General features: G+C 40.8%; 1 protein-coding gene across 1 annotated transcript in view; it reads left to right on the forward strand.

The window, feature by feature from the left end:
* The first annotated feature begins 857 nt into the window (after window positions 1-857).
* The window catches only part of LOC117477024 (endothelin-converting enzyme-like 1), a 63,284-nt gene continuing 48,326 nt past the window's right edge, over window positions 858-15,815 (forward strand). Inside the window, exons 1-5 of the mRNA XM_034123727.1 lie at window positions 858-1,715; window positions 3,109-3,177; window positions 5,643-5,753; window positions 5,921-6,013; window positions 7,377-7,501. Of these exons, the coding sequence (XP_033979618.1) occupies window positions 858-1,715; window positions 3,109-3,177; window positions 5,643-5,753; window positions 5,921-6,013; window positions 7,377-7,501 (1,256 nt within the window). The remainder of the gene's footprint in view (window positions 1,716-3,108; window positions 3,178-5,642; window positions 5,754-5,920; window positions 6,014-7,376; window positions 7,502-15,815) is intronic.

The raw sequence follows: 15,815 nt of genomic DNA on the forward strand, positions 1-15,815 counted from the left end.
GATGGATGGATGGATAGATAGATAGATAGATAGATAGATAGATAGATAGATAGATAGATAGATAGATAGATGGATGGTTGGATGGATGGATGGATGGATGGATGGATAGATAGATAGATAGATAGATGGATGGATGGATGGATGGATAGATAGTTGGATGGATGGATGGATGGATGGATGGATAGATAGTTAGATAGATAGATTTATAGATAGATAGATAGATAGATAGATATACAAGGTCTTTTATAAGTATTATGCGAAACGACTACTCAAGGATCACCATCTGCTGTGTTATGCATGCATTTAATCTTAAAGCTTCCCACATATGTTTCTTAAAGAGTACAAGACTGCATGATTACATCTCATAAACTTTTAATACCAAAATAACTCCAATCAATCCAGGCAACAAGGAACAGGGTGAAAACAGAGCAGGGAGAAAGATGTTTTTTTGTTCATCATCTGCTGTTGTAACGATGGTTTCAATTTCCTATTTCTCTGTCGACTAACAGCCTTGCCCTATCTCATTTCTATTTTTACCGACAGGTCAGCTGTAACTGGTTTGGAGAGAGGGAGGAGAACAAATGGAAAGGGAGCAAAGAGAAAGAGGATGAGTGAGAGAGAGCTGGACCCAAGAGATTCCTCACGCACAATGGGAGTCCCTCGCTCGGCCGGATTTTGATTTAAAAACAAATAAACGGGACTTTGCCTAAAGAGGATCAACAGGATTTTGAGAGTGTTTTGCCCCATGGTGGGAGTCCTGGCTTCTGAGTATTGGGACTAGTCATGAATGTACACTAAAAACAAAGAAACATACCTCTTTCATCCCCTTTCTCTTACCCAACGACAGTGTATCGAAAATGGAGAAGACATACTCGTTAACCGCCCACTACGATGAGTTCCAGGAAGTTAAATATGGCGGTCGCTACAGCAGTGATATCCTCAGTAATGGTATGACTCTTAGTCTCGGGGGAAGCTTGGATCGACATACGACTCGTGGTCGAGGCGGGACTTTGTCCAACGGGCGAAACAAAGATCTGGGAAGCACCAGCAGCAGCGGAGGACTTCCTCGATGGAGTCGTAGGGAGATATGCCTCCTTTCGGCGCTGGTTTTTGCCGCCGGTATGTGTGTTATCTTGGGCAGCATGTTGGCACTGAAGTACATTTCCCTGGACGCCCAACAAGACCCTCAGTGTCGACAAGACTGCCAACGGAAACGCTCCCTTTTGAGGGCGGCACGATTCGTCCAGTCCAATATTGACCCGACCATTCAACCGTGCCAGGATTTCTACTCGTTCGCATGTGGCGGATGGTTGAGGCGCCACGGCATCCCCGAGGATAAACTCAGCTACGGAATAATCACGGCCATCGGGGAACACAACGAGGAGAAAATGGAACGCCTACTTTTGGAGCCGATAAAAAGACAAGGCGTCGATTCGGCCGAGAGAAAAGTCAAGGACTTCTACCGATCGTGCGTCAACGTGCAAGAGATCGATAAGTTGGGATCGGACCCCTTGACGGAGGTGATTGACAGCTGTGGAGGGTGGGACATGAGTGGAGCTCCTCCCAAAACACCGGGGTGGGAGAGAGAGGGCGCCCCCCAGAGGCCGGACTTCAACGAGCTTCTGTACCGAACGCAGGGCGTCTACAGCACCGCCGTCTTCTTCTCGCTCACCGTCAACGTGGACGACAAGAACTCCTCCAGGAACGCAATCAGGGTGAGAGAAAGGGTGATGGGAAACCATGAGTGTGTTGAAGTGTGTGTGTGTGTGTGTGTGTGTGTGTGTGTGTGTGTGTGTGTGTGTGTGTGTGTGTGGTGTGTGTGTGTGTGTGTGTGTGTGTGTGTGTGTGTGTGTGTGTGTTTGCAAAGTATCCCTCTACAATGCTTCCTATGATGTCTTTAAAAAAGTGATTCCTCATTTAACACATGTCAATTTATGCTCGTTGAATGCATGCAATCTTTTTTAAATGAGTTTCCATTTGCACAGGAAATACAATCCTTTATTACACAGAGGGGAAATCTAAGTATAGATAGAGACGAAAAAAGATAGAACACTATTAGTTAGCAGCAGTATTTATAAAATAAAATAAGTAAGTGTAACATTGTAGAATGAAGTGTAGTAGCAGGTAGATAACAGTAGTAAAGTATTGCACATAGTTACCTACATATTCTTCTTACAGTAATGGATGGACTAACTAAGAAATAGCAGCCAGTAGTAGTTATAATATTAGCTATGCACATAAATATCTTCAGAAGTGAAGATACTTTACAGGTAAGTTAACTTTTGTGTTAAGGGAGTACATGTCAAATAAATAAACTCTGGTTTTGCATACCCTGTTTTCCCATTACTCTAATTCTGCTGAAAACATTGAATTTAGGATGTTTTATTCTGCAGTAAAAGTTGTGTTCCAGCTTTTATAGAATGGTGAGTGGTTTCAGTTTGACAAAAAAAAGCACCAATAAACAAATCATATCAACTAAGTGTTATCAGGGGGAACATCTAGTATTGGCACCGGCTTTAGAAAACCGTAGATCTCAAAGATGGCTATTTTTTATCAGCTAGGACAAACAGTCCTGTTTTCAGCTTTGTAATGACACAATTTCCAGATAATCAAATGGGATTTAAAGAGCTTTGTTTGCCATAAGAAGTGGAAGAAATACTTAATCCTCCTTATATCAGAAATATTAAATCTCTGCAATGATATTTACGTTGTGTAATATAACATTGACTCTCCATGTGGGCATAATTTATTGAATATTATAAATAATTCATATGTTTAGCAAACAGTGTGTTGAATGGCTTATAAAGGTTGGCACTAATACAGATTTAATTAAATATTAATAAAGCCTTTGAATGTGCATCTGTTCAGGTCTGAGCAGAACATATGTGACTACATGCTGGGATTAATGTGGTCTGTCTGTGTGTGTGTGTGTGTGTGTGTGTGTGTGTGTGTGTGTGTGTGTGTGTGTGTGTGTGTGTGTGTGTGTGTGTGTGTGGTGTGTGTGTGGTGTGTGTGTGTGTGTGTGTGTGTGTGTGTGTGTGTGTGTGTGTGTGTGTGTGTGTGTGTGTGTGTGTGTGTGTGTGTGTGTGTGTGTGTGTGTGTGTGCAGATTGATCAGGAAGGACTCACGCTGCCTGACAGCAGTCTGTATCTGGGACAGGATGAGGACAGTGTGAAGGTAAACATGCTTCTTTACTTATTTATTTTTGTTGAAAACTTTATTTTCAATTGTTTTGTCAATACGTAACAGACACACACAAAACACTGCATTGAAAATACATTCTGCTTCTTCACCTAACCTTACCTTACTTCCATCAGTCTCCCAATAGGAAAAAGAAAATAGATACAAATAAATAAGCTAAACTTGCCCCTTCACTTCCTCTCCAGTTACTTCTACAACGTTCAAGAACTTTCTAGTAGCGTCAACAACTATATAAATGTATCCAGACTTTCTTTTCACTTCTCTGTTTTCTCCGTTCCTATCTTCTTTGTATTTCCAGTTTCTTATCCAAACATTTATCATTTCTTTCTCGCCCCTTTCTTTTATCTACATTCTTGCTATTCACTGTATACAATAATTGGTCAAAGTCACATTAACCTCAACCATTGAAGACAATTTTGAAGCCTGGAAATGAGTGTTTTGGTCGTTGATATCTTAGTTTTTGTGGATCTCCATCTTAGTTTTTGTAACCAGAAGAGACTACAGGGTGGAGCGAAGTACAACCAAACGTTGAACAAGATGCTATTATAAAATTGAATGTGCTGTATTTTGTGTCGACCTGCCAAGGGACTGCAGATGGAAATGAGCAAACTGATATAATCTGGTTCAAAGCATTTTATATCTTTGAGATTTGTGTTATTTTTGTACATTTGGTCCCTGACAACTAAACCAACAAACTAAACTAAGGAGAACAACATCTGATTATATGAACTGAAAAAACACTCTGTGAAAGGGTTCAAAGTTGTAAAACAGACCCAAATTAGACAAAGGAGTGTGGTAATTACCTGTCAATCACATTTTAGCCCCGCCCTAAAGTACACCCCGTCTATTTTACTTGACTTGAATCCAGAGATCAAAAACAAAGACTGATTGGGAAAATGTTTACTGTATTAAATCAAGTGAGCAGTAAGGTCATTTTCTCAAAGACTTATATACAATCTGACCTGTTTTTGCCACCAGAGGAGAAGCACAATGAGAGATAAGATAAAGATGGACGAATGTGAGATACATTTCAACGAGAAAGACGCAACCAGACACTATTGGAGATTTAGATAAATGCCGGTTAGAAAGACTTGTTCTTTCTTCCGTGTGAAAAGTTTAAGAGATGAGAGTTGCCGCACATTTCCATTGCCATTTAAATACTGTGTTCAGTTAGAGCTCTGACACCTTCAAGTGGATATTCTGTATACTTGAGAAGGTCAAAACCAACAGACACTAGATTTTCGGGTTAGGCTAAAAAGCGTAAGGAAGCTCAATTTAGGTTTTTATTCCGAGCTCTGGACTGAGACACAATCTCAAGGCCTAAGGTATTGTGTTTTTTATCAACAAGTCCAAGGGTCGAACAAGTACAATGTGGAAGACACATGCATGCTTTAGGCACGCTTGGATTCACTTTTTAGTCCTTTTCTTTTGGTTCAACTTCTCTTATTTATTTCCTTTCTTAATTCCTGTGTTAATCACAAATTCGCTGCGTCCTTAAATGTACTCTGCTTCATTATCAATTGTACTTTAAATGCGGCCATCATTTACCAAATAAACATCATGCTGTATTGAAGAAGCCCCTAAACTAGAGTCCATTTACCCTCATTTTGAGTTGTCTGCTTCTCTTCTTAAGTTGTGAGACAAACCCCCAATTAAACAATGCTGTGGGAAAACGACCTGTCAACCACAGGTACCCCCAAATCTAAAGCATACCCTTCTTTATTTATATCTATTTTACTCTAAATACGACTACTAAATGAACCACAATGTAATGAAGGAGACTCTAAACTAGAGATCAAGTCAATAAACTCATCAGGAAAATGTTTACTGAGTTAATAAATCAAGTGAGAAGTAGGGTAATGTTCTCATAGTCTTCTATACAATTATACGTGTTGCCCCCTGCTGGATATAAGAGATGATGCAGGTTTAAGGTATCTTTGTCATTGGCTTCACTATCAGACCCAAATGTTTCTGTTAATAAATACAGTTAGAAGTGGGCCTATTTTCTCATAGACTTCTATGCAATTAGACTTTTGGTAACCACAGAATGCAGGTTTACGGTATTTTCCACATTAGCTTCACCTTTCAGACCCAGAATTTGCAGTTTCTTTCCTTTTTCTCCCGACTTTCTCTCCCTTCTTTTACCTCAAACTTGACTTCACTTTGATTCCCTTTCTCCTGCCTCCCCTCCTTTCTTCCTTTAATCATTCCTCCCCTCCTTTCTTCCTTTAATCATTCCCTTCCTCCCCTCCCTCCCTCCCTCCTCCTCTATCAATACCCGTCTCCCTCTCCTCTCCCATCAATCCACCTGTTTTTCCCTCTGTCGCCCGCTGTGCTTTTGTTATCCCGTCCACTCTGCCACATGTCACCGTGTCAGCGTCCATTAGTGATGAGCTCCGGCTCCTCTATTAGCGCTGATGTCGTTGTGCTTTTTTCTTCAGATCCTGGCAGCGTACAAGGCTCTGATGGAGCGTTTGCTAAGCATGCTGGGAGCTCACAACGCCACGCAGAAGTCCAAGGAGATTATACATCTGGAGACACGTCTGGCAAATGTGAGCTGAGTGTGTGTGTGTGTGTGTGTGTGTGTGTGTGTGTGTGTGTGTGTGTGTGTGTGTGTGTGTGTGTGTGTGTGTGTGTGTGTGTGTGTGTGTGTGTGTGTGTGTGTGTGTGTGTGTGTGTGTGTGTGTGTTTGAATTAAAACACTACACTACTTTTTCAGATCACTGTGTCAGAATATGATGACCAAAGAAAGGACATCAGCACCATGTATAACCGCATCACCCTCCGGCAGCTACAGAACATCGCGCCCAGTGTGAGTGCTACACACACACACACACACACACACACACACACACACACACACACACACACACACACACACACACACACACACACACACACACAAACACACACACACACTCATGAACTGTATACATACCCGTCATTTACAAGTATGTGAAATGCACTTTGTTTAGGAGCAGACGTGATGGATTAAGATTTGAAGTCCAACAGAGCATTTTAAGTGGTGTGGCGAGTGTGTGTGTGTGTGTGTGTGTGTGTGTGTGTGTGTGTGTGTGTGTGTGGTGTGTGTGTGTGTGGTGTGTGTGTGTGTGTGTGTGTGTGGTTGTGTGTGTGTGTGTGTGTGTGTGTGTGTGTGTGTGTGTGTGTGTTAGGGAGGAAGGGAGTGGTCGGGTGCCTGAAAATGAGATTACATGTGATTTATAAAATGTTAAACCAAAGACAGCTAAGAATTAATTAATTAATTTCCCCTTAAACTTAAAGGGGACCTATCATGCAAATGCACTTTTGTACGTCTTGTATACATGAATATGTGTCCCCGGTGTTCCAGGGAACTCACCAAGTGTCAGAAAACACAACCCTCTCTATTTTCCTCCATACCCAAATCTCTAAAAAAGGGGCTGCAACGGATCTGATAAAAACTGATCCAGATTTGAACACTGTCCTGACGTCAGGACGGTGGCGCTACGGCTATTGGGCCAACTCCACCAATCAGGAGGAGACAGCCACGGCCATTGCCGTTCGAAAGCGCTGGAGACGCTGTAGTACATATGCCAGGCCTCTAGATGGTGCTGTTCTCACTGAATCAGCCCTTGCTAAAACAGAGATAAAAAATGTCAAATTGAGCAAAATGAGGCATGGCTAAAATGCATGATCTGTTTGGTATTTTGAAAAAAAAAAAGTATAAATATGCCTTATATAGGTATGGTCCTACACTATATTATTCAAATATAGCATGATAGGTCCACTTCAAACAAACAAATACATGAAGGAAAGAAATAAGAACAAGATGCACACTAGAGCAGATAATGAACCCATCAGTCCACAACTATCCAGTCAAAATAAAGGAATACATTAAAACATAATCATGAATTAGAAATGATGAAATACACAATGACAATTTATTTTAAACCAAATGTATGGATACTGAGCTCTAGATAAAGTGCGCTTTGGCCTTAGAAATTACATATAGGTAACGATGAGAGACAGTGACGCATTTATCACATATAGGTTAAATGGGGCTTTAAAAAGTGATGGATTTGCCTCACGTTGTTGTACATTTGGGATTAAACGTGTAAGTATGTGCAGTCGGGTTGTTGTTTTTAATTGAAATGTTGACCTCTATCTAAACTAAATGCTTCCTCCTCTCTCCTCAGCTTCACTGGAAACGTTTGCTGGACAGAATCTTCCACGACAACTTATCAGAAGACGAAGAGATCGTGGTGCTCGCCACCGATTACATCCAGAAAGTCTCCGACATCATTAAGAGCACTTCACAGAGGTAAAGAGAGAGAGGGGAGGTGCGTGTGTGTGTGTGGGGGGGAGGGGGGGGGGGCGCTCCAGGGTGAGGAGGAGGGGGGAGGAAGATGAAGGTGTGGAGGTGTGTGTGGAAAATCGATAAAATTAGACGCAGCCATTTTTGAGTGCGTACTTTTTAAACATGAGTAAGCGCTTTTGTTTGAGGTTGTTTTGAGTGTGTTTGTGTATGTGGTGTGTGTGTGTGTGTGTGTGTGTGTGTGTGTGTGTGTGGTGTGTGAGTGTGTGTGTGTGTGTGTGTGTGAGAGACTATAGTTTGGACTACAATGCCGTGTCACAAGGTGTATAGATTGGTTTTTGAGCGCTGCTGTGCATGTATTTGTGTGTGTGTGTGTGTGTGTGTTTGAGTTGAGTCTCTGTTGTGTGAACTTCCAGTTCTACTGCAGCTGATTATTATTGATCGGCACACACACCTTTCTGCCACCTGCAGACCCATACACATTGACGAACACAACACACACACACACACACACACACATACATACTTTATTCCCCCGTTTTTTCCCTGACAGACTCCAGGGGGCTGCTGCAAGTCAGGGTGTGTGTGTGTGTATGTGTGTGTGTGTGTGTGTGTGTGTGTGTGTGTGTGTGTGTGTGTGTGTGTGTGTGTGGTGTGTGTGTGTGGTGTGTGTGTGTGTGTGTGTGTGTGTGTGTGTGTGTGTGTGTGTGTGTGTGTGTGTGTGTGTGTGGTGTGAGCGGCTGACAGCTCGCCAATAGTGGCTGTGCTCTACACATACAGACACACACACACACACTCATGCTTGGCTGCCCGGCTGTGTGACAGCGGTTGGATTACTTGTCGTTTGAGTCTGACTGGATACAGGTCTGTCTGAACAGCAGCGTGACCTATTCACACATTTTGGTAATTTCACGAGTCACCAGTTCATGACATACAGTGTTGGTCATTTTATGAACTCCGTTATCCGTTAATTACCAGTTTTTGACCGTGAGAATCTGTTTAAAATCCGACATATTTTAAAATCCCTGGTCATTATGTCCGGTGAAATTAATTCCATATTAAAATATGTTAATTTTCATTCTTGAAAAACCAAGACATCAGTTGTTGAACGGATGTCTGTGTTCGGTGTTCTTTATAAAGCCTGCCTGTACTCACCAGTTCATGGCCATTTTATGACCTCCATCGTCCCATTATTACCAGTTTTTGACCGTAAAAATCAGTTTAAAGAGTCCTTTTCTGTTGATGCTCAGGTGTATATCAGTATGTAGTGTCTCTACTTTAAAGAGTCCTCTCCTGCTGATGTTCAGGTGTATATCAGTATGTAGTGTATCTACTTTAAAGAGTCCTCTCCTGCTGATGTTCAGGTGTATATCAGTATGTAGCGTCTCTACTTTAAAGAGTCCTCTCCTGCTGATGTTCAGGTGTATATCAGTATGTAGTGTATCTACTTTAAAGAGTCCTCTCCTGCTGATGTTCAGGTGTATATCAGTATGTAGTGTCTCTACTTTAAAGAGTCCTCTCCTGCTGATGTTCAGGTGTATATCAGTATGTCGTGTCTCTACTTTAAAGAGTCCTCTCCTGCTGATTTTCAGGTGTATATCAGTATGTAGTGTTTCTACTTTAAAGAGTCCTCTCCTGCTGATATTCAGGTGTATATCAGTATGTAGTGTCTCTACTTTAAAGAGTCCTCTCCTGCTGATGTTCAGGTGTATATCAGTATGTAGTGTCTCTACTTTAAAGAGTCCTCTCCTGCTGATGTTCAGGTGTATATCAGTATGTAGTGTCTCTACTTTAAAGAGTCCTCTCCTGCTGATGTTCAGGTGTATATCAGTATGTAGTGTCTCTACTTTAAAGAGTCCTCCCCTGCTGATGTTCAGGTGTATATCAGTATGTAGTGTCTCTACTTTAAAGAGTCCTCTCCTGCTGATGTTCAGGGTGTATATCAGTATGTAGTGTCTCTACTTTAAAGAGTCCTCTCCTGCTGATGTTCAGGTGTATATCAGTATGTAGTGTCTCTACTTTAAAGAGTCCTCTCCTGCTGATGTTCAGGTGTATATCAGTATGCAGTGTCTCTACTTTAAAGAGTCCTCTCCTGCTGATGTTCAGGTGTATATCAGTATGTAGTGCCTCTACTTTAAAGAGTCCTCTCCTGCTGATGTTCAGGTGTATATCAGTATGTCGTGTCTCTACTTTAAAGAGTCCTCTCCTGCTGATTTTCAGGTGTATATCAGTATGTAGTGTTTCTACTTTAAAGAGTCCTCTCCTGCTGATGTTCAGGTGTATATCAGTATGTAGTGTCTCTACTTTAAAGAGTCCTCTCCTGCTGATGTTCAGGTGTATATCAGTATGTAGTGTCTCTACTTTAAAGAGTCCTCTCCTGCTGATGTTCAGGTGTATATCAGTATGTAGTGTCTCTACTTTAAAGAGTCCTCTCCTGCTGATGTTCAGGTGTATATCAGTATGTAGTGTCTCTACTTTAAAGAGTCCTCTCCTGCTGATGTTCAGGTGTATATCAGTATGTAGTGTCTCTACTTTAAAGAGTCCTCTCCTGCTGATGTTCAGGTGTATATCAGTATGTAGTGTCTCTACTTTAAAGAGTCCTCTCCTGCTGATGTTCAGGTGTATATCAGTATGTAGTGTCTCTACTTTAAAGAGTCCTCTCCTGCTGATGTTCAGGTGTATATCAGTATGCAGTGTCTCTACTTTAAAGAGTCCTCTCCTGCTGATGTTCAGGTGTATATCAGTATGCAGTGTCTCTACTTTAAAGAGTCACGTAGCCAATAGAAGTGAATGACTTACATAGGGAGTTTAGCCTTTGGAGACCTTTTCTATGCAAACCTATTGAACCACAGGAAAGGGAAACAAGCAGAATAAGGCCTCTTAAGTCAGACATATTTAAAATTGTGATCATCCACCACTTCACTTTACATACTTTCTGACTCTTATCAGCCACAACATCAGATACGATCTGTTCTCTGTGATTTCGCTCAGCTCCAAACAGTGTTGACTTTTATTCCATATCTATTGTATTATCTGTTTTGCTGATGCCGTTCCTGATCTTATTCATGTCATCTCCTGCTGCCCTCCCTCTTTCTTTGTGAGACACACTTTTTAATCACGACTCTCCAACATGATTGAGTTGTCTGTTGTTTCGTTAAGGATTCATAATCTTCTGTGTAATTACACGCGATTACCTGTAAAGTTACAGTAATGCAAAGACGCAGATAGCACGTCATTCGCAAGATTGACCTGTTTTTCAACTCAAGCGTTAAATTCGCTGTCTCCTGAAAGCCAATCGGCAGTGAGCATCTCCGCCTGTTGTCCGTGACGGAGTTGAATCAGAAAATTAAAACAGCAGCCGTTAGCTCAAGTTCAGCCTCAATATATTTGGGATTCAAATTAGCCGTCTTTATTTGTAGACAGCCAAGCCCCCCTCCTGTGTTCGGTGAAGCATTATATAATAATATATTGTTATATAATGTCAAACATTGTTGAGAAAATGCTGCCATTTATTGACGAGAAGCTTCATTGTTTACCTTTTTAATATAATTGTCTGTACGTTTCAATTGCTTGGGTCAACTTGAGATGGTAATTTGAATTTGAGAGAGGTTTTCGTGAAATTAGCCTGTTTTCCTCTTAAAGTGTAACAGATTGATGCATCTCCACAGATCATCTTAAGTCTGTTGGACTTCAAATCCCCCCAATTGTATTTTCACAACATACGGCACCCAGTGTTAAAAGCTCGTCATATTTTCTCAGAAACTGGACAACAACTTTGTTTAAAATGTACAAACCACTGACTGTCTATTTCAAATATAGTCACTACTTTATTCATGTCTGTATGACGTTGTTGTGAGTGTGAACTGAGCAGCTACATGTTAGCTTAGCATAGCCTGATCCATCCCATCTCCATTCAGAAAACATTTTAAAAGTGTTTCGCCTGCCATCTTGCTGACACACTTGCCAAAGCATTAATTCATTGTTTTTTACCAATCAGTATCATTATTAAGTTATTTTGGCATCATTTTTGTTACGTGTATTACAGTTAAATCACAGCAAAGAATGTTAATTGTGTTGTTGTTGTTGGTATCTACATGGAGTTAAGCCCCGCCTCTTCGCTAGCGTGTCTAGTTTGAGTAACGTTAGTAAACACAAATGATGCAGCGGTCAAATGTGCCCGAGTATCACGACGCACTGCAAAAATGTAAAATCTTGCCAAGTATATTTGTATAATTTCTAGTCAGAATATGTCGTTACTTACACCTGATATAAGACCTAATAACTTACTGTAAGTATTTTGTTTAGACAAGGCATCTTAAGCATCTTTTTTAGTCAAAGTCTCTTAAAAACATCTTACAGGAAAATCACCATCAGAAAACAGAAAACGTGTAAGCATTTCTGTCTTTTCTTTTTTTTAACAAATTCCCTAATTCTGGTCAAATATAGTTCAAAATGAGTTTCCCCAGCTAAATACAAGATCTCATTTATCTCAGTATCCCATCTTTACTTCAAGAAATGTTACCAAGACATTTTGTACTTGTTCTATTGGCAGATTCGTTCACTTATTAAAAGCGAAAACACCTTGTTTTTATTCTACATTTACTTGTTTTTGGAGCAGCAAATCTTCTCTTTTATAGTGCGGTGTGAACCACCATTAGAGTTTCACTACCCTGGTCCATATCTCCCTCTCCTCCTTGTTGACTCTCCCTCTCCTCCTTGTTGTTTACCAATCTCCTCTTGTTGTCATCTTTCCCCCTGATGGCTTCAGTAATAGATGCTACGTTTCAATCATCCTCTCTCTTCTGTTCTCTCCACCTGTTTCTGTCTGACTTCCCCTTTCATCACGCTTTCTCTCCGTCACATTTAACGTTCGGATGATTCGGGCTTCAGTGTGGAGTCAAAAATCGACCTTTTCCAGCAGTTTGTTTTTTGTTTTTAACCCGAGTGAAATTCCAGTCACATCTTAAGTACGAGAGGACAAAGGAATAAGCCTCAGTTTAAACCGTTATTGTTTAGTTTATTCATAGAGCACAGTTACACACAAGGCCATTCAAAGTGCTTCAAAAAAGACCTTAAAAGCATTACAGTGCAACAGAAACCTATTATACAATTACATTTAAATACATAACGCATTAGAAATTAGGGAGTACACATTAAAAAAGCTAAAAGAAGAATAAGACAGTTTATAACATACAAGAATAAAAGTTACCGTGCAGCGTAAAACACACATTTGATTTAATAAAAGGCGAAAAAACTGCAAAGATGAACAAATAGCATTAAAATTCATCATTGTGCTTGATGAAAAAATTGCTAAAATATGTAAACAAAAACACTCAATTATGAAGCCTGGCACAACCCAAGACTTTGTGGTCTTTTGTAAATTAGTGTGTAATGTGAGGAAAATTGTAAAAAAGAATCTTCCAGGAGCTTCTTTCGGCTCCAATGAGCAGAACCTCCCGATCTGCTCTGAACTCAACGTCCCACTGAGGCCTTTCTTTCCCTCAATCTGCTTTTCATTCACGGACGTCAAGCATCGTTTCCTGCTGAGCTGTAAACTGGCACAGACTTTCACTATTTAGCCTGTGGTGGAAAATAGATATTAAGAGTACTTTTGAATTGTAATGAGTTGTTATTTTAAAGTTATACTGGATGGACTGGTATGTGCTTATGGACATTAGCTTATAGCTTAATATCATCTTTCCCATTGTTTCTCATTTATATTTTATATATTCAACATGTATTTATGTCTTCATGTGATCTGCCTATCTGATTATTTACGTCCCTTATATTAAAATAATCAGATTTTCAGATTATAACATAAGTAGTAATGTTTATAGAAGAAATACTACGATAAGATGACAAACGCTCTACAACGGACCAAAATACTTAAATCAGGAGAAACTGCACTTTCAGAAACGATATATGACAAATATGCAAATTAAGAAACATCTTCACCAACTTGACAACACATGTGCAGCGTTTACGAAAAGCACTACATAAACGAAACAACGGAACAGCTGGAAAAAACGTATTATTAAATAAAAATATTTTGTACTTTTGTCGCGTTTCGTTTATGCATCGTTTTTTGTTGTCAAGTTGGTTAAAGGTCCCATGTCATGCTTTTCTGGTTATTACCCGTCCCCTTGTGTTATGAAGGTGTTTCTCCATGTAAACGGTCTGCAGAGTCACAAACCCTCAAAGTACACCCTGTAGCGAGTAAAACTCTAACACAGAAAAGACCTGTCTCTGCTGCCCCAGAACGCCTCGTTGGAGATATCTCTTTTTCCATTGTTTGCTTCCTGGGTTCTGTGACGTGTGAACACCCACATCAACAACAAATGACCGGATTGGCCCAAATGGACCAATCCGCGGAGCACCTCACACACCAGGATCCCTTGGCTAACTAACAGGGAGTCCCCATTGACTTGCATAGAGCTCCCTGGTTGGTAATAGACGAGTTGGGATGGTGGAGAAATGCTCTCCGCAGACCCATTCTCACAGCGTGATAAACCTTTTTCTTACTCAATATCAAGCCACACTTATTGTTTTTAATTCGGCTGTGAGTGTTTGTGTGTGCTCAGGATGAGTTTCGCTTGTTCTCGCTGTATCGCCGACCCGGAAACCTGTCCGCTCCTCGCAGCAGCGGTGAGCAGCAACGAGCCTCGCTACGTCCCGACCAATCAGAGCACACTGGGCTCACAGGGAGGGGGGACGGGGGGGGCAGGAGCTCCAACAAGCCGTTTAGGACAGAGAGTGAATACACATACTATACAGAGATGCTGTATGAGAAACCAATGTGAGTTTGGAACATTGAACAATGTAAATCTATTCTAGTAGACCTCAACAATGGAATTATGATCAGTGGAAATGGCCATGTGACATGGGACCTTTAAGATATTTCTTCGTGTGTTTCAAAAAGCTATTTTTCTCATACTGTCTGTGCTGCAGCACCTCTTTCACCCTCTGTCTGAAACCAGAGCCCAGTCTGCTCTGATTGGTTCTCTGTTGTGATTGGTTAACCGCTTAGAGATGTCCTGCCCCTTAGTCTATCACGTACAATGTGTTGGAGCGCTAGCCAATAGCAGTGAAAGAGCTACATATGGATTTTAGCCTATCTCAATCTCAATCTTTATTTATTTATATAGCACGTTTAAAACAATCTCAGTTGACCAAAGTGCTTTACAGGGAACAAATACAATATAGAATAACACAATAGGAGTAAAATAATAAAACAATAATTAAAAACGTGATAAAAAGCACAATAAATAGAAACATATAAAAACACATACAAATGTAAAAATGTTATGTTCAACTAGTATTAAAGGTGGGGTAGGTAAGTTTGAGAAACCGGCTCGAGATACACTTTTTGTTATATTCCATGGAATGCTCTTAACATCCCGATAGCAATGAATATCTGAAGTGCTTTGACAAAAAATCCATAAAAAAATATCATCTGTGGAAGCCGTAGTACTGTAAAAAGCACGACCAATCATCTGAGCCGGCCTGGCTAAAATAACTGGATGGCCTACCTGCCTGTCAGCCTTCCATCGGGGCACAAACTTATCTCGTGCCCTCATTGGTCATGTGCGCGTTCGTGTGTGTTGGAGGAGGGGCTCTGTAAGGAAGTGGCAGATTTTCTCCGGCTGTGTATTTTCAAATTCTAGCGATCTCGAGCCGGTTTCTCAAACTTACCTACCCCACCTTTAAGAGCCAGTGCCAAGAGGTGAGTTTTTAGCTGAGATTTACAGACCATTGATGTGCACCAAAACCTATTGAACAGGAAAGGGAAAAAAGTGCACATTTGTTCTTTTTATATTCGCATAGTTTCTGAGGCTGCAGCGCATTTCTCGTAATGGAAATGTTTTGGGACGTTGTTGCACACTTGCATCAGTCAGACACCGTAACATACAGCACGCAACACTTCACTTTCATAGCTACGTTTTACAGTAGTCCTTTCTTCTGGTCCTTGTGTGTGAAACATGTTGTTAGGATGAGTGTTAAGAAACAATCATTCTGATTTACTATCATAATTCGCAATGAGTATTTTCTATTTTTGTTAATCTGTCGTTTTCCGGAGGGAATGTGCTTCTATACAGTTGGAGGTTTTGAACTTTTAAGACTTCCTGTATCCGGTTTCATATCAAACTCTTCTCTCTTCAGGCTTCTCCTTCTCCCTTGCTGATCCTTCCTTGTCAACCTTTTCATCACCACCATCTTTTCCCTCCACACACTCCTCTCCTGTATCTCCATCTGCACCTCTTCCATTGTTTTCCATCCCTCCTCGTCACTTCACTCGTCTGTTAGTATTCATGCTGTTCTC

Source organism: Trematomus bernacchii, unplaced genomic scaffold (assembly GCF_902827165.1).
Source record: "Trematomus bernacchii unplaced genomic scaffold, fTreBer1.1, whole genome shotgun sequence".
Lineage (NCBI taxonomy): Eukaryota > Metazoa > Chordata > Actinopteri > Perciformes > Nototheniidae > Trematomus > Trematomus bernacchii.